This window comes from Miniopterus natalensis, chromosome 6, assembly GCF_054644295.1.
Source record: "Miniopterus natalensis isolate mMinNat1 chromosome 6, mMinNat1.hap1, whole genome shotgun sequence".
Classification (NCBI taxonomy): domain Eukaryota; kingdom Metazoa; phylum Chordata; class Mammalia; order Chiroptera; family Miniopteridae; genus Miniopterus; species Miniopterus natalensis.
In genome coordinates, this window is record NC_142086.1 from 62,408,356 (window position 1) to 62,434,760 (window position 26,405).

Consider the following 26,405-nt stretch of genomic DNA (forward strand, 5'->3'; position numbering starts at 1 on the left):
AAAAAGAATCAGCAGAATTCCCAGGAGTGTTCTTTTCTTTTTTTATAGAAATGCAAGATAATTCAGTCATGTCTTGTCGACCATTAATACAATGTTTTTAATGCATGAATTATAAAATAAATATTTTGTGTCTTCTGGCTCTGAATGTTGGGAACCTGTCTTTAGATTCAACAGAGGCAGAGAGACAAGGGATGGAGAATGAGAGAAATAAGGACACACACAGTCAAACAGTGGAGGCAGCAGCCGAGGAGGCGGGAAATCAAAGGCGGGGGTAGAACCAGAGGCTAGAAGAAGCTACTGTAGATGTAAATCCCACATCCTTTTGCTTGTCTTTATTTAAAACCCTGAAGAAGAAGAAAAGAGAATCAGTTAAAGAGATTATAAGATAGCAAGGTTTATAAACAATTTTATTGCCTGATAGACCAGCAGTAGTTTAAAGTATAATTAGATTGCTTACTGAAAATTCATAGAAAAGAAACATCTTGAGGAACGGTAACTACTTAATAAGAGTATCTGAAATTTTAAGGTAAGTTTGTTTTGCTATATGCTGGAAGAGTCTAAGTTTCGGCAAAGGGAAAAAATACTTCAGAATTTAACAAAGGTTATCAATTACAAATAAGCCACAAGCTGCTATGGGAATTATAAAGCACGTCTAAATAGTTATGTGGGACCCTTGCATGGTCTACAGAATACATCTATTGCTTCTCCAAAAGCTGTACCTAATATGCTACAGGAAATAATTACAAAGTTTTTGAGCTTCAAGCCTGAACAAAGGGAATCAAATGGTTTGACGGTCACGCAACATTTTGAAAGCGACAACGCTGTAATAACTTGTGGTTTTCGGTTAGCCAAGTAAATAATTTGACTCAATTTATATGTTTATGATGATATAGTGAACACAATTCAAACAGCTCCATAATGATAGAGTGCTTTGAAACCTATTACAACAAAACAAACCATGTAATTACACAGCTATGCTAGTTACTGCTAGACACCAGAACGCAGGCGCAGAGCACAAACGTGGGCAGGCTGGACACAATGAACGCCCCAAATGGTGGGGTCACCGCTTCAGATGTTTCCGAGGCCAGGGCTCTCGAGGATCCGATCCTCGGACAAGGAAGTCTATCTTTTTCTCTTGCGTAAACTGACAATATTGGCTACAATAAAAACAGGAAAGAAGCAACGAGGGAAGGGGTTTGATGAAGTGAAAGTCTGCTCTTTAAACTGCAGACCAACACCCTCACTGGAAACAGTAGCCACTTGGCTAGAATAATTTGAGCGATTTCCTATTTTATCTCTCTATGCATTTTGGCTCTATCATTTTTCTCAGTCCAGCTTCAACAAGACCTTCAAATATCAGCATTACATCATACTATGATGCTTCTGAATTTAAATCCAGTCAGCTGATTAAACAAAATATCAGTGGAAACAAACTTGGTTCTGTGTAATATGAGCTAAAACATACTTTATAATCATTATAAATCATAAAAGGAAAAATAACTCCTACACAATTTTAATAGTTCAACCTATAGTACAGAGTTCTGGTAGACTAAGTGAAATCAGCCGGGTTCCTAAATGATTCATTTCTGACGCAGTACCCTCACCAGCAAGCCCTGTAGATGGGTAGCCCTCACTGACTGTGCCTGCAGTTTCAGTTACTCTTGCCTGAAATTATGCTTTAAAGAATAGACATTCACAGATAATCAATACATTCTTAAATAACATCATTTGATTTACATTTGGTATCATTTCAATATTAACATACTGATAATTCAGAAGAGAAAAATAGATGATGCTGCCAAGTTTCATGAAACTTTCCAAACATAAAGAAACAATATTTCCTAGGCTTAATCCATATTACTTCAATATTTCAATTGGATTCTATCATGATTTTAATGCAAACATTACCATTGCTCCTTCTTGCCAGATTTTTAATACCAAAATGAGTGTTTACATTGCTAAAATTAATTCAAATTGAGGCTTCCAGATGTTGTATTTGCGCACAGGTGACTACTCTCTCCTGCCCCATATGTCTATTAAAAATGGATGCTGGTGTACAAAAATGAAAGAAACCTTATATGTGAGCTGAAAACCAAGAAATGGTACTATTCCCAAGCCAGAAATATCAACGCTTTTCAAAAGTAGTGTAACTAGGCTAAACAAGATATTGAGAGTCAATCTTCTTTGACCCTTCTGAATAAAGTTAGTCTGCCTGAAAAATAAGTGGAGTGCCCTCTGTTTGATTCCCTCAAAAACCCATTCACACAAAGAACTTGGAGGTGAGACAGGCAGTGCCTGCCCCAAGCAAACCCTATACAAATGGACCGACTGTTCTTCAGCAGTGCTGCCTGGCTCCATTCGAAAGCACCTATCCCGGGAAGTACCAACACGCCACAGCGCAGTAAAGGAACACCAGACGCTGCAGCTTCATGTCTCTAACCCAGGAAACGCATTATAATACGAAGGGCAGAATATCACAGGAAATCTGTCAGAGTCCAAAGAAACAATGAAAAAGAAAAACTTCTATTTCTGAGTTTGCCCACAGTTTTAACTCTGCACCCATTTTCTACATTGTCAGAACTAAAAACATGCAACATGAGGCAGGTAACACCGCAATATTTGACCAAACTTACTGACAAAAGTCAGATGTTTGAGAAGATTCTGCAATGTAAGAGCCTGCAAAGGAACAGTCTGCTGAGTCAAGGCCACTGGATGCATCTGAAGCATTTGTATCAACAAATAAGAGAGAGAGAAAAAAATTTTACTCACCATTAAAATAAATTTAAGAGATTACATTAAAAAATTAAAACAAGCAGTAACAGAAATGATCAGAATAATACATGATCAGAAAGAATTCATTGCTTGAGATAAAAATATGCTTTTCAAAATTGAAATGCAGGCAGTGAATGGCAGAGAAAGCAAAAATTTATTAAGCAATAAATCGACCCTCTCTAAATTTAAGAAAGACCTCGATGTGTAGTTTTAAATGGCCAAGTCCCCACTCCCCAAATAAAACAGTGTAGAGTAATACCTAGACATAGCATAGTGAATTTTTAAAATTTCAAGATAGAAGAAAAAGTCTTCCAATTATCTATACATGAAACAAAAAGCTGAGTTGCCTCAAATTTTAGTTCTATGTTAGTAAATGTCACAAAGCTGATAAGCATTGCCTTTAAAGATTTTGGGAGGAAAAGGATTATTTGTTACCCAGGCAAAGTATCTGTGTGTGAAGGCAGCAGAGTATATTTGTAAAATATGCAGAATATGTTAAATACATTTCTATTCAGGATGATCATTTAAAGCTACTTGGGAGATAAAGTAATAAAACCAAGAAAATTACCATCATGATAAAAAAGTATCAACTGCTTGATACTGAAATGACATAAAACGCAAATAATTATTGTTAGTTATAAACCCTATGCAAATCTCAAAAAATAAGTCTTAAAAGAATAGATGTGAATATTGAAAATAATAATTCAATAAAGTAAAATGGGTTTAGCAATCAAGAGTGCATAAATAAAAGTGGAAAGTAATATAAGAAGTGAAGGGACAGGAAACTAAACTGTTTATGTAGATAGGGGATAATCACAGTCAGTATAGAAAATGGCAATGATCATAACAGGGAAATTGCTGCTGAGAACATTTTTTAAAGTCTTTGGTAATCCAAACATAAACAGGATGTAGAAAAATAACTGCAAATAAGTGAAATATAGGAAGAGAAAAATAAATACTATCACATTTTGTTACAAAATAAAATGAAGGAGATTAAATAAATTGAGGGAAAGACAGTAGAACCAGTTTGGGTTCTCACTTAGAAATGAACCTGTCTAAGAATTACCAATGGAAACATGAAACAAAGAAAAACCGTAGAAATGTGAAACGTCTCATGTCTTTAAATGGAATTCAAAGCAAATTTTTGTGACTAATGAATTGTTGATGTTGATACAAACAAATTTTTTGCAGAGCCACAAAATACATAGACCTTTTTTTGGAGCCTTTAAGTTTTAATACAAGTTTCTTGAAGGAAATGTTCATATTTGATTTATTTTTGCAATTTTTCAGAAAGTATGTAGCACATGCTAAGCACTCGAGTATTTGAGGAACTGAATTAAAATCCATTATAATAACCATTTAAATTCATTTCCATGTGCTTCTTTGCAAAGGTGAGTCTATAATCAGAGAAGCATCACATTTAAATTTATTTAAAAACTATTTGGTCAGGCATTTGTTCAGGCACATATTCTATTTTTTAAAAGTCAATTCTGCGTTGCGTTGATAGACCGTTAGTTACATTTGTTAGTGCTTACCGAGTGACAGGCCAAGTGCGAAGGACTGAATCCTAATGAGTGGCACAGGTGCGAGCAGGTCATTGTGCTTTCCAACACACTACATTTCACACTACAAACATGGCAAACTTTTTGGAGAAAAGAAACTGCCCTTTTCATTCTATTCTCCACAGAAAGCCAGAGTGATCTTTTCAAAACATAAATCAGCTCATGTCACTGCCTCACTTTTTAAACCTTCTAATGACTTCCCATTACACTTAGGATCTGGTCCAAACGTCCAAGGCTGCAAAGCGCTCTATTACCAGGCCACAGCCTACTCTTTCCCCTAATTGTCTCATAGCTCTTTTGTCCTTGCTCACAATAGTCCGGACTCCCTGACATTCTGTTTCTTCCTCAGAAAGTTTGAGTGTCTTAAGTCTTGCAATTTTCTCTGCTAAGGACATTTTTTCCCATGGTCTTCACATTGCTATATAATTTCCCTCATTTAGAGCTCAGGTCAAATATTACACCCTTTAAGAGTTCCATGCTGACAACTGTTTCTAAAGAAGTCAGATCCCCATACCCTTCCTTTGTGTCCACAACCTTATTATATTTTCTTCTTAATAATGGTCACCAGCTGATATAACCTCATGCTTTTGTAGTTTCATTTCATTATCTGTCTCCTTTCTGTTATGTTCAATTAAAATGCAATCTCCGTGAGAGGAGAGACATTATAGGTATTGCTCACCCCCATATCTGCATCTAGAGTAATGAAAGGTGCTGAAAAATATTTGAATGGAGCATCTGCTCTTTTAACTTAAGCCCAGAAAACAAATGGCAAAGTACATTTGAGAAATGTATTTGGTAGCCTACTAATAAAGGTATTCATCACTGCAATTTATATAACAATAATTATATATGCCCAGGCAGCATCCTCGTAGCATTTAGCTAAGTGATGATGACACTGATTACTAGATTAACAAAGATCATCTACATCATTTTAATAAATTACACATTTATAGTGCTCAGTGCTGGTGAGCAGCCAAACAAAAGGATGTATGAAACAGACCTCTAGTTTTAAATTAGTAACTTTTCCTAGGGCAGCATCAAAATACCAGTAGCAGTAGAAATCAGACTGTAGAAGGCTCAGGCAAAGAGCAGGTGTGGAAATGGAAGTTCTTTTTATAGGTACAGAATCAGGGCTTTGGTTGTCATTGAAGACAAAGTGATAGTTTGATATTTAGAGTGAAAGTCCAGTTAAAAATGTTAGTGTATTTTCTGTTTATGTGGTTGGTGAATTTATTTGTTTGCTCACCTGTGAAGGCAAGGGAGAGGAAGGGAAGTTCTTCTTAAAGACATTGCCAACTGATACCTTTGAAATACAGGATTAAATTTGCACCACTGCCCAGCCGGATGTGGCTCAGCGGTTGAGAGTCAACCTAGGATCTGGGAGATCAAGGTTCCATTCCGGGTTGGGGCACATGCCCGGGTTACGGGCTCGACCCCCAGTAGGGGGCATGCAGGAGGCAGTCAATCGATGACTCTCTCATCACTGATGTTTCAACTCTCTCTCTCCCTCTCCCTTCCTCTCTCTGAAATCAATAAAGATATATTTTTTAAAAAATTGTACCACTCAATTTAACTAATATTAACACCATCTAGAAGCATTCATCTTTCCAAAAAGTCTTCCAGATTCATGAGGGGAAAAATAATACGGCTTTCAAATTTGCATTTGTATTTAAATCATTAAGGTAGCCCAGCCAGGCGTGGCTCAGAGGTTGAGCATCGAGCTAGGATCCAGGCAATCAGGGTTCGATTCACGGTCAGGGCACATGCCCAGGTTGTGGGCTTGATCAATGACTCATCATTGATGTTTCTGTCTCTCTCTCTCCCTCTCCTTTCCTCTCTCTAAAATCAATAAAGATATATTTAAAAATAAATAAATAAATAAATAAATAAATATAAATAAATAAATAAATCATTAAGGTAGAGTCTGCTATTCCACTCAAAATATTGATTAAAATTAGTTATCTAGTAACTTTAAGAATATTTATGGCCTGGTCAATTAAAACTGCTGAAAATTGCATGAGAGAAAGTGTTCCTGTGGGGGGGAAAAACTCAGTTGGTCTTCTAGGTCATAATCAGATATTTATAATATGTAAAGACACCCATAGTAAGTTAATTATTTTATGTGGTTTTATTTTTAATAATTGTTTTATGAAAATACTGTTACTCAAAACAAAAAAATATCTCTAACCTCCATATAATCAGTAACCGAAGTCTATTTTTTTAAGTTCTCTATAATGTTTTCCATTTTATTAAGAACCCTCCACAAGGACACAAAGGAAGAAATTGTGATTACAAAAGTCAGTGGCAAATTATTAGGTTTAAAATTCTATGATTATTCTAGGGGCTTGGGATACATTGGCCCATTGAGTTTTCTTTTTATGTATTCTTTAATAAAAATAATGGATAGACGCATGGCTCCTTTTTCACCTAACTGGCCATTTTTTTATTTTATGCTTCTTCTGAGACACACTAATTATGAGAGAGTCAGACATCAGATATATGTTGTCTTCAATAAATAGCAGTAGAGTGGGAGTGGGGGGGGTGAGGAAAAAAAGAATTAACCTTATTTTGTAGTTTACAGGGGTAGAAAGAATAACAGAACAGATATTGAGCTTTCTGCCAGAAAGAAAAATTCTGAGGAGAGTAATTTCCTTCTCATAAATGGATAAACAATTATCACAGACTCAAGATGTAGAATAACATGGAACAATCCCAGAAGTAAAACCTATAAATTAAGGTGCTTTTAAAACCCTAATCCAGAAAATGTAGGTTTCTGCAATGTTCTAGTTTTTTCCCCCTCACAGGAACACTTTCTCTCATGCAGCTTTCAGCAGTTTTAATTGACCAGCCATAAATATTCTTAGAGGATTAAAGGGTAATAATTCAAGAGTTTGGCCTAATTCCATTAAGGTGGGGGGAAAAAAGAAGACTTGGAAAGGACTTGAGGAAAAATTGCATTAACTAATATATAACTAATATATAGAAATCTTTCATCTGGGTTCTCGACTTGCCAATCAATAATTCACTATATGCTCAGTTCAAGTGAGATTTAATCATTCAAATACAGTTTTTCCTCAAAGTACCTTATGAAATTTGTTTATTTTTTTAAGATCTTATTAAATCATGCCTATATAATTACCACTTTATTGTACATCAAAAGTTAATTGCAAAGATAATTCAAAGTCAGATGCTAAGTGACCAAATTTGAGGGGTCCAGGATATCACTTGGTGTCCTTTCTTAAGTTCATTTTATGGCAAACATATACATACAAACTAACATTTGAATAGAACACTCTAGGTTTAGAAGCATCTTAAAATACCATCACATATAACCCCATGAGTCTCCTTTAGATTATCCCTAACTAGGAGCAATTTGACTTATGCTGGACTAAACCTGTTTATAAGGAATTCACTATCTTATAATACTAATTATTTTTCTTATGAGGAAAAAAAACCACACCATTTTTAAAAGTTCTTCCTTACACTGAGCTAAGATCTTTATTGGTCTTATTAGTTCACCCTTACAATTCTACATAACAATTTTAACTTATATCCTACATTACATATCTTCAAACACTTACCATAGCTGTAGACACTAATAGTTATGGCTCTTTAACCTAAGTAAAATGTATTTATAATAAAAATGAACCCTAAAAAACAAAGTTGAAAGGTAATAAAAAGCCCTGGAACTAAGTGGTTATATTCAAAATGATATTTACTTTTGTTGTTGCATTTGGGGTTTGGGGGAGAGGGCTTTTTCTGGATGCCTATTACTGGCAGAGTGGAGAAGTGAGCAGAGACTGAGGAAATCTCTGTTTACCCCATGGCTGATCTGTGAAAGGAGGCCTCAGTTTAATTTGGCTCTAAGAGTACATTGATCAACTTCATAAGTTTAACTGTTACACTGAATTACCAAGATACAAAGTTTAGAGGAGATACAAAGGTGGAGAAACGAGTATCTACACAGATGTAAAATATATGAAAATGGACCTGGAAAGGTAGGAGTCTTAAGTCATTAGTTGGCATGGCACATGCTATGGGCTGAATAGTTGTATCACTTCAGAATTCCTAAATTGAAGCCCGGATCCCCAATATGATGGTATTTGGAGATGAGAATTTGGGGGAGGTAATTAGGTTTACATGAGGGCATGAGAGTAGGGACACTTCATGAGATTAGTGTCCTTATAAGAAGACCCTAGTCCAAAATACCTCTCCTTCAGGCCATCCTAAAAATGATGGCAGTTAAAATGTAATAAAACAGAGGAAGATAATAAATCATTAACACAGTCAATAGGATTCTTTAGCTATACAGATTTCAGGCTGTGGAATTTTAGGTATGACCCAGTCACTGGGGAAATAAGACCTCATCAACCTTAAAATTCAACAGATGTCACCTCTGTGATATTTTTGTAGGTCATAAATGGGGCTGTCACACAAAAACATGTCTTCCACTTATGCTTCAAATTCCACCATTACAAATATAACAATCTACTGTGAATAACTTTTGGGTCTTTTTAGGCCCAAGTATCATAAGAAGGGGAAAGGGGCTAGAGGGTGGTTAGCCATGTTACTAGGAAAAGGCGGCTAACAAGTTGAAGAGTAAAAACAAACTTCAACTACTCCACAATTGTTTTCAATGGGTCCTGCCTCTCCTGTTGGTTGACTGTGATAGAGTCTTAGAATAAGAACCCAACACTAGCTCAGTGGTTGAGCGTCGACCCATAAAACAGGTCACGGCTCGATTCCCAGTCAGGACACGTGCAGATTTCGGGCTCGGTCCCCAGTAGGGGGTGAGCAGGAGGCAGCTGATCTCATCATTGATGTTTCTATCTCTCTCTCCCTCTCCCTTCCTCTCTCTGAAATCAATGAAAACATATCTTTAAAACAACAACAAAAACACTAATCAATATTCTTTCCTACCTTTGCACATATAATAATTTTAAAGAGTATTTTTATATGTGTAAAATGTATCATTCTGTTCAAGTCCAAGGTTATTTGTTCTATTGATTAATATCTGATTACAGTAAAATGTATACTATGCATTATAACATATGAAATAAAAATATATCCAGTTGAAATGTTAAGTTTTTGTACAGGTCTCACAATATACATATTATTTTTTCCAAAAGATCACAGGATTTCACTTTGATCCATTTTTAAGTGGATTAGTAATGGGGAACTTAAAAAATTAATATAAGGAGTATAGAGGTATTTTAATTTCTCCTAAGCATTTATCTCCATATTAAGAAATATATATATAGCACTTTCACACTTAGTTTTAATGATTCATGCAATACAAAAAATAGGTAAATAATACCACCTTAATCCTCACTGGCAATATATTACTTTAATTTGAGATTGCTTTTAAATGCTGAACAAAAGCACAGAAAATTCTTTGCTATTCCAATTTTTACACTACAAATTATAGCGACTTCAATCATAAATTAAGGAGCCCAGAATTTTTTATTTTTTTTTTAGAAAATAAAACGTATTTCTTTTTCTCTGGAGAAAAATTAAAATGCCCTAACAGGGATATTTTAGGATATCAAACGAATTATACAATCTTTGATTAGAGAAAAGTTTGAAATCATCTTAATGCTGTTTGTATTATAAATTCCTTTGAAAATATCTATTTATCCTGCCTCTTAAAAAGTGCACATAAAAACAAAACTCCTTAATCTGAGATCAGTCAGCTGGTGGTCCACGAAAAGGTTCATATCTCTCTTGAATTTCTTCACAGTTTTTTGCATGTGTGTACATGGTGAACATTTATTTTATTTATCATCTAAAATCTACTTTTTCACTCTTGCTTTTGATTATTTCTGAAAATTAGTGATCAAGGAAGTGACACTCATGTTAAATTTATTTGGTTCCATATGAAAGAAATCAGGCATCCTAGACATGGAGAGGGTGCTACCAGGTTGCACATGAGCTCATGTGCATATTTCAGAGATGTTAACCACAATTTAGATGAGCTGTCTTGTGGAAAGGACCAGATTTTCTTCAAGAATTTGCTCTTATATGAGAACAGAATAGCAATCCCTCTTAACTCCAGTCTCTCCTACTGATACTTAATGCGCCAAGTGAAAATACTTGCATGGTGGACAAGAAGGGAGCATGGGGATTTCCTGGCCCTGTTTCCTGCCAAACTGACAGGTTGCATTGCAGCAGGTGCACAGCAAAGTGATTAAGAATGTACAGGTTGACAAAACATGTGTGATATGACTGCAGGCATTTTATGTGAATGACATGTCATGGCAAGCATTGGCCTCAAGAGATTTTTACCTAGGGTTCCGGGGTGTGAGGATAATATATATGGATATAAAAGCATTATTGAGAAGGTGAGTGCTCAAGGAAAAATAACCTTGACTGGGGTCTACATAAATGAAGAACACTGCAATGAAAAGTATACTTTTGCTATTTAAACATTTTACAAACGTCCTATTTACTCTGGTGGATGCAATAAGCATCTGTCTTGGGTGATGTGATTTTTTTTTTTTTTTGACTGATGTACAACTCATTCCGCTGTCAGGAGGACAGAGAACCTGGTTTGTTAAAATTCATGATTGGAAAAAACAAATAAAACATCATCCAATTCATTTTAAGGACACATTTAGCCCTTGGTTGCAACTGCTCCACTTCTAGGATGCCTTGATAATATAGTTATACATGTGCGGAGATGAAATAAAAACAGGATACTATCATCCACTTGGTTTAAAATTTAACTAGCCTTAAACCTCAACTGTAATCAGTAGGCTTGAAATATGTTTTATACTAGCCCAGAAAAACAAGGTCATAACTCCAGTAACATGTTTATTGGGCTCTTAGTATAATCTTTGAAATTCTCCGAACACACTAGTCATGCCAGCTGCCTTTGTACAGCTGGTTTCTTATCTCCAAAATAATTTTTCCATTTATCGAATTGGTGAACTTCTCATTCTCTAAGGAGGAATTGAATATCACCTCTCTCCTTAAACTGTCCTCTTTCTGTTATGGGCAGTTAGACAGACATGAGCAGAGCAAGGACAGTGAGCCAGGTTACAGAAACTCACCAGGGCAGAAAGCCCTGGATTCCTAGCAAGAGGCAAAACTGGGAAAACAAGAACCTCACCCCCAGGGTAACCTTTCCTCCCCTAGCATACTGCTGGTAATGCAGTTTGGACCCCCTGACTTTTCATATGGCTGGTCGTGTGGTTTAGACCTCCCCTCCCACCTTTTCCTCCCTAAAGATAACATCTAGGCCTCAGCTGTATTTCAGCTCCAGGCCCAGAAAAGCAGCAAAACCAGACAAGTGACACCGGGGCTACCTCAGGACCAGCTACACTGACTAATGACCTTGGCACCAATCAATCCATGGAGACCATGACCCTGAAGGAGCACACCTGGACAGCTGATGAAGATTCTGTTGAGACCCTCCCCTGAGACCTCCCCTAAGGTTTCCATTTGCAATAGAGAGATAAATATGCTCAGGATGAAGGACTTAGTGTGTGCTCTCCCCCAGGGGAGTACGCCCACACCATTTCCTACCCCTTCTTCCTCCTAAGGGACCCCATGAGCTTTGCAACCAGGAGAGCAATGGGCAGTGGCAGCTTATCCTGGGCGAACCTCCTGAACCTGTCTCCAAGGCCCCCTTTTCTCTGACTTCTCAGACCAGCCTAGGATCTCCTGTTAACTTCTATGCCCTTCCTTGTTTCACTGACCTAAGTATATTTTTGCTGCAGCCAATAAATTCTTACTTACTTTGCTGCACTTTGTCTCTTGATTGAAATCTTTCCTTCAAGAAGACAAGAACCAGGATCTCATAATCTCCACATTAACATCTCTATTAATTTGCTTCCTGGCAAGATGACTTGAACACATAGGGTAACTTGAAAGCTGGTAATAGCTTTATATATTGTTGTGAGAATAAAATGAAGTGATGGATAAAATTCCCAGGATCAGTACCTGGCATACTGTAGCCTTCCCATACCCCCTTTAAAAACATAAACTTTTATAAAATGCCTAAATCCTATGACCAATGTTTGTTCAGAGGCACTACACTGACTAACGTGCCTTATTTTACATAATTCTCAATATATACCATTGGAAAGAGTTATAATGTGGATGAAAGACAATCTATAGCTATCAATAGCTTCTCTTTCAATGTTTAAGATTAAAACAAAATTAAAGCAAGTTTGGAAATTTTACATATAACTGACATGTCTAAAAATTGACTGTCTATAACCTATCTTTACCAGATTATACCCAGAATATACACAAAAGTTACAAAGAAAAGTAGATGGCAGCCCCAAAAATTAAAGCACAATTGGAGAACATTGCATTTTTCTTTATAAAGAAATACCACAAACTTGCATATTGTGTTTCAAAAGTCATATTTTGAGTTTCAGATTTTACATAAAATTAAGTTGATTAGTGCAAACCACTGCATCTGGAGTCACTTTAAAGGGCATTATCCACATGGACTGCTTAACAGGTTCTTTAACCAATGGATGTAATTACTTTGTGGGTTAGGAAGAAAGGGGCTGGGAAGAAATGGGTGAAGATTACTACTCATTAGTTCCCACTGTGAGGAGGTAGGGGGTGTCCTGTGGCAAGAAAAGCCAATACTGACCCCCTGCTGATGCTCCCAAAATAGCATCTTTAATGGCTGGGGTCATAAAGATACTGAGGCCCCCAAACTGACCAAACAAGGCAACAAACACAGTATCAAAGTTTAATTACCACACTTTTAATTAGATTCTTAAATTCAAGAGGGAATAATTATAGAATGTTTAATCAGAGAATTTTGAAGCTCTACAAGACATATATATTGTGAACCCTGAGGGGGTGGTGGGGAAGATACCTACTAAGGAGGGCTCCTGGTGGCTAAATGGGCTCAAATTTTTTTTTTTTTTTTTTAAGCAGAGCTTAGCAGCCGTTTATGAGCAGGAGCCTGTCATGCAAACTGCACTTAAGGGAGAAGCCAGTGCTGGACTGCCTGCCCATGGGCTGAACTGCCTGCCTGCGCTGTGCTTCTGCCATGGAGCCAGCCCTTAAAAAGGAGTTCCTGGAGCCCTGTTGCAACCAGGAGGACTGAGGCTTAAGGCCCCAGCCAACGGGAGCATTTTAGCTATATCCCCCATCAGCTTCTTTAGGGACTAAACAGAGTGGCTCCATTATGACCAAACAGGGCAGTGCCTATGGAACAGTCATGCTGTGAGGATTTGGATCCTCATGTGCATGAGGACGGACCAATCAGGGGCCAGGGGCTGGGACTTCTGTCTATATAAGCAGGTCCCCTCTGGCTCTGAGAGTGCACTTTCCCTTTCTACCAAAGACTGTTTCCCTGGCTGCAGCTGAAACACTAAAATCCTGCTGGAGCAGAGAGGAGCAGAGCAGCAGAGGCCAGGGCAAACTGGTAGAGAACAGAGCAGACCAGGGTGGCCTGGAGGAGATGAGCACAGGGCAAAGCAGGCCTGCTAGGAGCACAGCTGGGTGGCAGGAGAGGGGCCTGCCTCCAGGGCACGTGGCCCCAGGGCCACCTCCAGCCCAGCTATTTTCACAGCCGTATCACAATTGAGCTCTTTGTCACTGAATCGTTTCCTTCTTCACCTCACCCCAATCTGGGGATTTCTATTGGAATTGAACAGCACTAGTAACTATTCTCTTCCTAATCTTCATCATCATCATTACCACCATAGATGTTAGATATGTCTAATTTTAACAGAATGAAGGTTTTGACCTAATTTACTGATTCAAAGATAAAAATGTGTGAAATAATTACTTCTAAAATAATAATCACAATGTTCACCACTCTATATAAGCTTTGGAGAACTTAAATATGTAAGTTGAAAAAAAGGTTTCTAATTAGGCCCTCCTATTTTTGCATTAAAATATCAGAGATAAGCAAAAGTACCATTAAATAATAGCTTTTCCTTAAAACATGGTAATATAATTCTTAACTAAAATGAGGTTTCCTAGTTTCTAGCAGAAAGTTGCATCTAGGAGATGATCTTTAAGTCTCCTAATTTTTAAGGTTCTCAAGTTCAATCAAAAAAATGTCCTTTGCTGTATGTCTACTCCCTTTGGTTCCTCTGAAATTCCTCATTTTTAGCCTGTATGGCGTACTTTCACTAGCTACAGAACAAGAAAGCAGCAACTTCCTCATGCCAGATGCTGATCAATAGTTATTTCCCAAAGTTTATAGTATAATTAAAATGTGTAGCAGGAATAATTTTCTCTTTAAACCCTAAAGCTAAGCCTAGAATTATTGACTAAGTCAAACTTACGTGATGCAACATTTTTTATTTTCTTTATGGATGATATAAAGGAGTTTATGGCTTTTTCATGTGATTTGTTAAGTTACAAACACTGAAGAGGAAATATCCTCTGCATGAGCAAAACACCTATTGTTTAAAAACCTCATTACAGCGTATTTTGTAGAGGTAAATCTATATCCCTCTACATCAGTTCCTCACCTAAAACTTCAAACTGAAGGCTAATTGTCAAAACAGTCTTGAATTTAGTAGAACCTATTTACTTCAAACTATTGTTTTAGAGCTTTATCACCTTCAATAAAAGTGCCAGGAATGTAGATATGATGAAAATATCATAAGAATGTGAGGCAAGGTAGGACAAGAGAATTCATGATGTACCCAAACAGAAAACAGTGTGTGCATACAGGAAGTTATGTCGGTTTATATAAAACACAGTATCCGTAGGAAAGCAGATATATAGCTATACAATGCACTGTGAAAAAAATATTGCTCTTTACAGTAATAAAAATTAATAGTCACTAATTTTTGCATATAAATAGAAATGGTAACTATTTGAAACACTACTTAAAGAGTTTTTTTGGTGTGTTTTTTTCCTTTCGTTAGCTCGGTACACCTGGGAAACGCAGAGGTTAATAACCAATGATGTCAGATATGTCCTCTGTTTAAATCCTAGCTTTGCCCCTTACTGGCATTTACTAAATGCCCAATTGTATTAGTTGTCCTTTTCATTAGTAATAATAAAAACATAATCATACAAACTCTAATGTGAATCACTAATTATCCAATGGTCTTGAAATTTCTGAGTGAATAAACATTGATCCCAATCTTATTTTTGCTTTGTCCAAACAGAGGCAAAGGTCTGTCTCATTCCTGTTCCATGGTCATTGGGATACATGTGTTTTTTTCTAATGTTACATGAGTGAGAAGATACCACTGTAAAAGCTTAGGGGCAGTGGAGAAGCCTGGGTGTCCCGCTGCTTTTCAAAAGCTGGGTGAATTTGGAATGAAGCTACTGTCTTCTAGCTCGGCGCTCGGCCAGTGGCATGCGACCTGAAGGTAACCAGCTGGAGTAGGCTTGGTGGGCGGTGCATGGCAAAGCTTAAATCCGTATTCCAGAGTAATAATCTCTGGCTAAATCTGCAGACAAGCCAATCACTCACTCACACACACACACACACACACACACACACACTCACACACAAACTTACTCATGTCTTAATAATCAGCCCACAATTTTTTCCTGTTGCTTTTCCCACATTCGCTGACCCTACCTCCCAACTTCCCTGAGGCTGATTCTGCCCGATGGGTTTATTTCCCTCCGTGGACTGAGCGCCCCACACAGCCGCCCTGGCTCTGGCTGGCTGAAGTCACCCTTGCCGCCCCGTGCAGGCCCTCTGGCTCGCCCGCCGCCCCCTTCCCGGGGACCAGGGGGCTGTCATTACGCGCGCTCTCCTTACCTCCCTGCCCGAAGGAGCGCGCCCTCCGGCTCCTGACGGGCCAAGTCCTCGCCTTCCTCGGGCACTCCTATGCCAGCACCTTCACCCTCACTGACACCGTTTCATTTGTGAAAACGGAAACTTGCATAGAGGCCTGGAACCCTGGCGGTGCAAGGGCCTCCCCGGGTCGCCCGCCTTCCTTCACTCCCTGCTGTGCTCACTGCCCACACCCTTAGGGGACTTCTGCGACCCCGGGCCTCTCATGGCTTGGCTTTGTAATGGTGTCTTCTCCTTGCCCCTCACTCCCGGGAATCCTCAAGTCCTTTCTCTCCCATGCCTCACCTTCATTCCCTCTGAGCCGCCAAATCCTGGCTACCGCCTTGTTCGGTCGGGTGGGATGCCTCACCCCTTGCATGGGAACCCCAGTACGCACCCCTATAAACTCTGCCACTGCATCTTCTCTCCCGCCCACAGCCCCATCTCAGTGTCTTTCAGTTCCCTTCAGATGTTACACGTTAGTGTTTTCTAGGCCCTGCCATCGCTCTCCCCCTCTTCTGACTTTAACATCTATCTTTGTATAATCTCATCTATCTATGAGGCCACCTATGACTTCAGTTTCAGTACCTTCCAAGTGTTTTAACTTCATCCTAGGTCTCTCTCCCAAGGCCTAGTGTCATTTTTGCAACTTAAGTGCTGGACATTTTCATCAATATATAACACTTACAGTTCAAAATCATCTTGTTTAAAGCAGTCCTGTTATATTTCTCATCTATAAACTGTTCCCCACCCTACATACCCTAAATCAGTTAAAAATAATATTCTCCCAGTCATGTGAGTCAGAAATGTAGTTTCCACAACCCCTTCCTCCTTCCGCATTAATATAAGCAAACACCAATTTAATCTCCAGTAGTTCTCAAACTTATTTCTTTTTGTGTCAAATAAACTGAGCTCTTCATCACTACGTGCTGATGGATGGGGAGGATGATGAATTTCAAACAGAACAGGAGGGCAGCTTTCTAGTTTATAAGGATGGTATAGTCACATAATTATTTTATATTTGTATTGACTGAGCATATATACTCCTCACTGGGTGGTTGTGAAGACTAAATAAAATAATGCATGTTGAGCACTTAGAATAGTCCCTGGCACCTAACAGACACTTAATAAATGCTTCCTCTATCACCACCACCACCGCCACCATCATTACTTCATACTTAGACTTCTTGAGAGCTCTTCTAGGTAAGCCCAGGGCCAGAAGAAGTAAGGACAAGCAAATTCTCGGATTTTGAATGCTGATGCACTGTTCCCAATCTCTTATTATACTCTCATCAGTTATGTGAGCCAGAAATGTGGTTTCCGCAACCCCTTCCTCCTTCCGCATTAAAGGAGGGCTCCTTCTTTTAGAAAAAGGTCTCCTTCAATTTTAAGACATTTTTATTTACCTTTTTTTTTTCTTCTTAGTTAAGGCATCTTGTTTTATTTTGTTTTGTATTTACCATGTTAAATAACTGCTACTTTATGCTCAACTAATTTTCATGTTGGAATAAATGTAAATTGCATTTTATGTTTGTTTTTGTTCTGAGTATATTACAATTATACTTGAAAATATACTGTGTGTTAGCTATGGTTCTAGGCACTGGAAATACAGCAATAAACAAGTCAGCTATGGTCTTTCATCTCAGAGAGAGAACATTTTACTGCAGGAATATAGGCAATAAACAAATATACAAAAAATGACTTATGGTGAGACAGTGAAAGAAATAAAATCACAGGCATTGAGATAGAGACTGGCTGCTTTAGTTGGAGAGACTAGAGAAGGTATAGCTGGGATGATATTTGATCTGATAGCTGAATGACAGAAAGGAACAAACCATAGGTAGTTCAGCAGAAACTATCAGTACCTAGAGGTCTTAGAAGGGCACAAGTTGGTGTGTTTGTTGGAAGAGAGAAGGCCAAGATAGTTGTGAGATTCATATAAGCTTAGTAAATGCCTCCTTTGAATTAGTACCAAATGAATACTAATTACCTCTCCTTTTTATTTATGTGATTATAAAGATAAATTATTTACTAACTAATCAATGTAGGTAAATGCAAATTACATGCGAAGACTATCTTTCCAGAAGATTCTATGAACTAAATACCAATGCCAATGTGAATTATGTTATTAAGTCACACAAGAGTGTTTTGATAAATACAATTTAGTAATTACTAATTCCTGGAAATATAAGCAAAATTACAAGTTTTGTAATCTAGAAAAAAAGATGATGCCTAAAAGAAATCCCTAGAGGTCAAATGCTAAACTAAAAGTAATATAAAATATAAGCCTAAAACTGACGGGAACTCAAACTCAGGAATGAAAACATTACTATTTTCTTACTAAATTTTTCTCCCCCTCTCCCCACAAATTCCTATTTACCCTTGTCCAAAATAAAAACTTAAGGCAGTATCAATACCTCAGTGCACCTGAAGCTTATCAAGTCTCCAAAGTAGATTTATAATGTAATACGAATATCATCCATACCAATGTGCTTTTCTTTAGTCTTACTCTTTGACCCTGCCCTGCCTACTTCCCCTTCCCTAACCAAACCTGCCGCAGTGACTGGACTGAACCCTCAGTAGCCAAAATGAACATAAACACCTATATAAAATCCAGTAGAAACTCCAGAGGAGAGGAGACACGTTGAGTAATACCACATGCTTATAAAATATATATAGCTGCCTACTTTTCAAAATGACCTATTTTATATTGTGAAATTTTAACAGTGTGACTATTTCAGTTATATAATAATTTAAATTTTATTGCCTGTATTTCTTAATTATTCTTTTTTTATTGGAGAGAGAGGAAGGGGGAGAGAGAGAGAGAGAGGGAGAGAGAAACATCGATGTGGATGAGAAACACCGATATATTGCCACCTGTACAGGCCCTGACCAAGGACTGAACCTGCAACCTGGGTATGTGTCCTGACTGTGAATCGAACCCGCCCCCTTCCGGTGTACAGGACAGGCCTCCAACCAACTGAGCCACACCAGCCAGGGCTCTTAATTATTTTTTTGTTTTATTTTTCTTTCTTTTTATTTTCAGATTTATGTTTACATTTTTTCTGTGTATTTTATTTTTATATAAATGTCAGAAAATGGTGCAGAAGCTTATGCAGCTCAAAAGAAAATTGTCCATATTAAGATTCTGATATGAGTTCAATAATACTATTTTCTTTTCCTCTATATCTTTTCAAACTGTATTTCTCATTGTTGCCTAATAAAAACCCTCTCTTCTATGTAGGCCTGTTTCCTGTGACCTAGAGAAATTATGCTGATTTCTAAAGCCATTTCTAATGGAGAAATCTATGCATCTCTTTAATAACTGATATCTTTTTATATCATTTGAACACCATAAATTTTAAAACCAATTTCTTAATTTCCTTTGGCTGCTGTGAGGCTTGACAGCACATTTGTGACCTGTTTGGTAGCTGTTTACATGTTCTGGTGTATATTTTGTATACAAATTTTAACTGTTGTTTTATTTTAACCTTATTTTCTATTGTGCTTACTAACTTGTAGCCTATTTCAAAGTAGAAATTCTTGGAAAATCCTTCTTGTTTTCAATAAGAGAGAAGACTAAAGCAAGTGACTACTTGGATAGATTCCATTGAGGCCTTTTTTCTAGTGTTCATTTCGTCAGGAAAGACTTTCTTCATTCTGGCTACTTATTCTACTTTTACCAAACCTGCCAGGGTCAGTTTATATCCCATCTCCTCTATGAAACTCTCTATAAATCCCTAGGTTCCTCTATAAATTCTTAAGTACCTGTTTATATTTATAACAATAGCCAAGAAAAATACAACAATACCTATAATCAAGAATTGGCAAGAGTGGAAGCACGCTCCCCTTTTCACCAGAGTACATTTCTCCACCTCGGAAATCTGCCATCAAGAAACGTGGATGCGATGTAGAATTTTGCAAGATTTGTTAATAGTTTAAGGGAAGGGAAGATGAGACTTGCCTGTGATTGCATTAAAGGTCCATAAACAAAGAGGAAGACAAAGCAGGATGACCCTTCAATTCTCTTGTTTCTCATGCCCTGTTTTCAAAGGAACTCACTTTTGAGAAAATGAATCACAGAGATGAAAGGTTCCAAGAATTTAATCAGTTCTCAAAATGAGAACTGTCTGATTGTTAAACAGCAAGTTGATTTTGTTGTTTAACAGGTGTATGTGCACATCTTTTGCATGTTCATATGAATTACATTAAATTTAGTAGCTGACTTTTCCAAAATATGTCTCTTAGGAGATTGTTTTTTTAGTAGGCAGGATTTTATACTTATCCTCTAAGTCATACTCTGTTTTTTTAGCACACAATACACAACTTGCAATACACTGATTAGGGGTTTAAAGATGACAGGTGGGTTACATTTCAATATAAATCATAAAAGCATTTATAAATGCACCTTCCAAACTGTTCAGCTGTGGAGACAGTTAAACATCTATCAACAGAGCAACAAAATAGCCCTGTCATACAAAACTATTTACATATACTTTTCCTGAAGAGAGATTAGAAGCTCAAGGGATCAACGGAAGCTCAACGCCCTTTTTAAGTGTTTTCATCCTAATCACATTTTCTTCCCAATCTTCTCAGTCACCCATTTTCCCTTCAACGTTATGTATCAAGTGTAATATCTCCCAATAATAAGTTAAGCACATGTTTGGTTAATAATCTTCCCACCCAAAAAACTTTAATACACATGTTGGCTTACTGCCTCCCTGACTTAGCTAAATTTGTTTAAACTCTTTCCAAATTCTAGAGAATAGGCATACAACCTAGCAATTACATGGTGTTTATACATGTATAATCATCAAATTATTACTGACTCTTTGTTTCGTTTCTTTAAGAAAAAGAAAGCATATTCAAAGGCAGATCCAATCTTTTAAATATATGAAAAAAATTTAATTGCATTATTAATAATAATGTTTAAACAATCAAGTCATCCTGTAGGTATGCATCACCTTTTCTTCAAGAAGATTTTATAGTGACTTTAATTGAAACTTAAAACGTTTCCCTTTAAAACAATTTCAGTGCCATAAAATATCATTTAAATCAAAGGGGATTAAACTGTGTTTTTCACACCATTTAAAAGTATAGGAACAAACTCTAAATTTCAAAGTGTTTGAAAATTGCTTTTTCCCTCAGCATCAGGTTTCAACTAAGGACCATGTTTCTAACATTCATCTCATGTCCCATTCAAAGATCTTGCTTGCTATTTTATTTCTAATAAGGTAAAGTTCCTATTTATAGTTAAAAAGACAAGGAAAAGGGATCTCCTCAGCTCAGTTATGTTGTTTTCATTAACTATTTCTTATACACTATGTCAGAGTTCATATCCAAATGTCATTTGCCTGCTCCAAGGATTCTGCCTTGCACCTGGGGAAAGTCCCGAAGCCATCCTCACGTGCATTTTTCCCGTGTACATCAGACGCACCTGGGATTTCATGCCTTAACATTCTCTGCAATTTTACTTGCTCCAAATGTTCTCGATTCTGTCCTTAGATAAGGCCTCTCCAGCAGAACTTCAACTCCAAAACACCCTGCTATCTCAATATCAAAGTATCAGCTCCAGGATGTCTTAGTTCTTTGTGTTCCACCCTATCACTATGAGAGAGTGAAAGTCTTCCTCCTGGAGCAAGAGCCCCTTGCATGTCTCTAAACTGAAAATGCTGTTAAAGGTCCATAGCTGGGAAGGGAGACTCACAAACTGGCCCGTCCTCTCTGGAGTTTTAGAAAGATTTCAAGGCACTCACAGGCATGGTTCAGGACGATGAATGCAGAGATATTTTCTCCACCACAGAGAGTAAACATGCACGGGAACCAGTGTAACAGGTTGGCGAACACGGTCCTGCTGCCCTCCGGCTGCAACTTAGGAGCACAGACACTAAGGCACCTTTCTGCCTAGATTTTTTTTTCTTTCACTAGCCAAATAAAATAATTTCTAAAAACTGGCTGTATCATGAGAAACATTCAAGGCAAACCAACTTCTCCTGGTTGTGATGAAAGTTAAGTAAATGTCTTAAAGGTCAGTGAAACTTTCATGGAGTCAAGAGAAAACCCAAATGAGACGGACCAGGTTTCAATAGCCTGATTGAATACTGCACAATTCTTTTCAGGTCATAACTATAGAAACTAAAAGATGTCTATATGGAAAGCACTTATGAGCCCGATTTTCCCTTTTTAAAAAGGAAAGTAAATGCCTCCAGAAAATAATGTGCCAAATTCCTTTATAAAATTACAGGCTCTGGACAGCTAGGGTGGAGACTTGGCAACTGCTTCTGAGAAATCAAAGACAATTTTCTTCATGGGATCTCTGTTTGCTACTGTACAAAGTTGAAATATTGGACTGGAGGCCCTCTAAGCTCCCTCCTACCTTGAAAAATTGAATAATCTACAGACTTTCCACCCTAACTCTGACAACCAAATTCTCCTTCAGTGTGTTAGCAAAGAGCTCTCTGCTGATTGCTGTCTAAAGCTGGCCTTGAATTCCACAGGGTGTACCCAGCCCTTCTGGACTTAGAGACATTTTCCTCTGTGTTCTAGTTTTTGCAGACCTGTGTGGTTTCCTAGATCTAGAGAACTAAGAAGAACTGAGGTACAAAGGAGGCCTATAATTACAAGATGCTCAAACACATCCAAGCAGCTGGCAGTAGGCAGCCTAAGTGCCGAGGCTGTGCTGAGCAGCCCAGAGGAGACTCCACCCAAAGAAATCTCTCACGAGGTTTTCTGGTATTGAACTCAGAGGTACCCTTTATTCAAATAACCCCAAGAATGAATTTGCATTTTATATCCTTTACGGTGACGGAAGTGGCCTTGGACATATTTGACCAAGGAAGAGGGAAGAAATAAAATGGAAAAAGTTCATGGGGTCTGAGTTGCTGAGGTAGGAGGGCCTCCAGGGGTGAGGAACATAGCTGGATAATAATAGATTCTTTCCTTTTTTTACAATTTTGACTAGAGTCTGCCCTACCAGTCAATAAAAATTCTGAGAGAAGTAGAAAAAAGGTAAGTGACCATTACCTGTCCAAGGGTAGCCTCTGGAGAAACCTTAGCTTCAGGAATTTTCCAGGGAGTTCCTTGCCAAGAAGGAAGCTGCCGCCCTCGGTCATCCCAGCCATAACCTTTCACTACTGTCACGACTAACCCAAGTGCCACTCAGTGGTGCACGTGAGTTTGCAGGTATTATGCAAGGAAGTGATGCTTCCTTTTCTCAGCAAATGGCAATGCTCAAAGAGATAACCTTCACTTTCATTTGGAGAAAAAGAGGTTCCCAATACCACTGGAAATGTTAAATGGTGATAGATTCTGGGCTCCACTAACCAGGGCTCACTCAACTAGCTTTGGGGTATAAAAACATGTCAGAGACCTACAGGAAATAGCACTAAAATGAATAATCACTGACACTGTCTACAGTGACAATCTAGATAGGATACATAGTCTTGAAGACATTATTCAACGCACACGATGGAGGTCTAATAACAAGCTACTGTAACTTATAATCTTCATAGCCAAAGCACACAAATCACCCACTTGTTTACTGTACAAAATGTAGTATTTGAATACAGTTGTTTCTATTAGAGGACACTCATATGTAGAACTTCAGAATCTTTTTATAAATGCTGTAAGTCAAGGCAAAATTAAACATTTCAAAATGTCTTTTTATTTACTTTGATACTTTTAAACTCAAGCTCAGTTATAGGACGGGATATAGAATAATGTTAGAACATTACATAAACGAAGAATTCAGGATCTATCTAGATTTCTTTTATAAAATATTAAACACACTTATCAAAACCCCTTACCTTCACTCATACAAATAAAGCTGCAAATTATCCCCATAGTGATTTCCTTTTTAATTTAAAATAAATCCAGAAATAATTTAAAACCAACAACCAAGTACCTTTGCTTCTCATTAACTCTCACCTGATTAATAGGTTCACTTAATAATCCTAAGGCAAATACAATTCTGATGGAACCATTTCAATATTCCAAGAAGATATATATGAACTCTTTATAGATCTACCAAGGATAGGTTTAACTCAGATAAGATGAGAAGAGAACACATTTCTTATTGAAAGGTTTCCATGGAATGTGCAAGGGAAAATACCCTGGGATAGAACTGATCTCACAAGCATTCCCCAACTACAGCAGGTTTATAGATGTACGCACATCATTTCCTAACTGAAACCACAACATTCAAATTATTTACTATAGCTTTTGTTTTAAACTTTGTGCATTTTTCCTTATACAAACTAATTATTAATTCTAAAAGTAATTGTATATATATCCCCCTTTTACAGTGGGACCTAGCACCAGAAAGGTAACATACATAGAAGTGTCAGAAGAAAAAAAACACAAACAGAAAATCTATACATAGTCTAAGACTCTAAAATAAGAACGAAATATTACTCATGATTCTGACACATGAAGGGATGTCAGGGGAGAGAGGAGAGGCCTGGTGGTTCCTTAGTTTACTGCAGTCCCTTGAATGCCAGCACAGGTGATGTAGCCACCCAGTCCTCGGCGAGGCTGCGCAGGTGGTTGCCAAACACTCATACACATTTTATACAAAATCATTATTACATAAACAACACATACTTCTTCACACAATTTAGTCAGGCACAAGTAAGAATCATATAATTCAACAAAAATAAATTATTTTATAGAATTGTGCTAAAGGAGCCTTTTGCCATGTTTTTCTTAATGGAATGCACTAAATTACTTTTTAAACTAATCTTTAAATTAAAAATGCTCTACAATAGCATTTTATGCAGTATTTCAAAAATGTATTTAGGAAACATACATAAATAATAAGATTCTGAGATTCTTAAGCAGATTAAGTGGAAAAATGATTCAGGAAAATAAAGAAAAAACGCAGGTATTATGGAAGATAATTTAACTATAAACTGGATGCTATATTTTTATCATCAGGCATGTCTATAATCATCTTATTGTTATTCTTGCATGTGTTATATCTCACAGATGTGGTTATATATGTTTGATCATACGTACGCTATGGAAAACTAGGTGGTTTGTGGATTTTTTTGGTGGTACCTTCACAAGAACATAATTAAACAAATAAAAATGACATTATACATAGGTTTTTTAAGACTGTTGATTATAATGTTACTTGTAAAGGTGGCAAATAATTCGTAAGAGAATAGGTCACTAAAAACCACGGTAAAAAATAAGCATTAGGCCCATTTTCTTTTTTTTTCTTTTTTTAAAGAAAGAACTTTTCTCCCTCAAAAAGGTGAAAAGTGTGAGCAAACTTGTACTTGTTTCTATCAACATGAGGAACCATAGAGGCCTAGCCAAGCCAATGTCAACATAGCCAATGCCTTCAAAGGACAAAGGTATCTGATTAAGTAAGACATGTAAAATAAACCGCTCTCCCAACTGACTTGCTCTCTTCTGAGATCCTGTTTTCTACCTTCAAAACATAGTTACATTAGGACAAGGACACTTAGCTAATAAATCCCAGCAATGGAATAACTTGATTACAAATAAAAACTGTACAAGGGGAGACAAAAATCAATATTCTGTCACTGTTGGAAAAGGTCTAACATGAAAAATGTACCAGAGGCTGGTTGCACCATTTCCCCACCACTCCACCGGGGCGTGAGCACAAGGCTCCCCCTGTGCTCCACGGATGCGTCTGTCTGTGCTGGTCGAGTGGCTGCAGACAGCTGGCGCCTTCCGAAACAACCCCCACCTCTGCTCCCCGCCCTCGGAGCACACCTGGGCCTCGGCGGGGCGCGCACACGCACACCCACACGCACACCCTGTAACGCCGGAATGGACACTGCTGCTTAAATTCCTGACCACACGTTCCCGGGGCTGCTGGCACTTACCTTGCAAGGACGTGTGAGGCAAACCTGCTTCATTCTCTCCCATTTTACTATTTCTTTTTAAAGGGGGCCAAACAGTTCCAAGGCGTTTCAGTTACCTGCGAGCTCGGTGACCTCCTGACTTTCTACTGTAGTATTGTAACAGTATCCTGCCTGCCTTCTCCTGTGAATAATTACCATTCTGCTTCCTGAGTTACCTGGGCTTGCTGGACCTGTTTTACTATGAAGTGAGATCACATCCTTTGATCCAATGCACTGCTATTAATGCGTGCTTCACAAAACGTGGCTTTGTTTCCGCTTGAATATTAACTTCTAATTCCCTACTTTCGCTTTAGTCCCAAAGTGCATTTACATCGTCCCCCGCCCCCCAAAGAGGGTGGATGCTACCAATACACCACGGTGTGGAGCCAGAATTTTGTTTTAGTGTTTCCCATCTGCTTCTCTTGTAGACATAAAATAAAATTTAAAGCGAATTTTGCAACAACCGTT

General features: G+C 37.7%; 1 protein-coding gene across 3 annotated transcripts in view; it reads right to left on the bottom strand.

The window, feature by feature from the left end:
• The window catches only part of NAALADL2 (N-acetylated alpha-linked acidic dipeptidase like 2), a 910,351-nt gene that overhangs the window by 639,575 nt on the left and 244,371 nt on the right, over positions 1–26,405 (bottom strand). Inside the window, exon 1 of one of the 3 annotated variants that reach the window (XM_016218033.2) lies at positions 25,920–26,022. The exons of the other annotated variants lie outside the window; for them this stretch is intronic. Coding sequence (XP_016073519.1) covers positions 25,920–25,962 — 43 coding nt within the window. The 5' untranslated portion in view covers positions 25,963–26,022. Of the gene's footprint in view, positions 1–25,919; positions 26,023–26,405 lie in introns of those variants that run through there. 3 annotated transcript variants of the gene reach the window in all.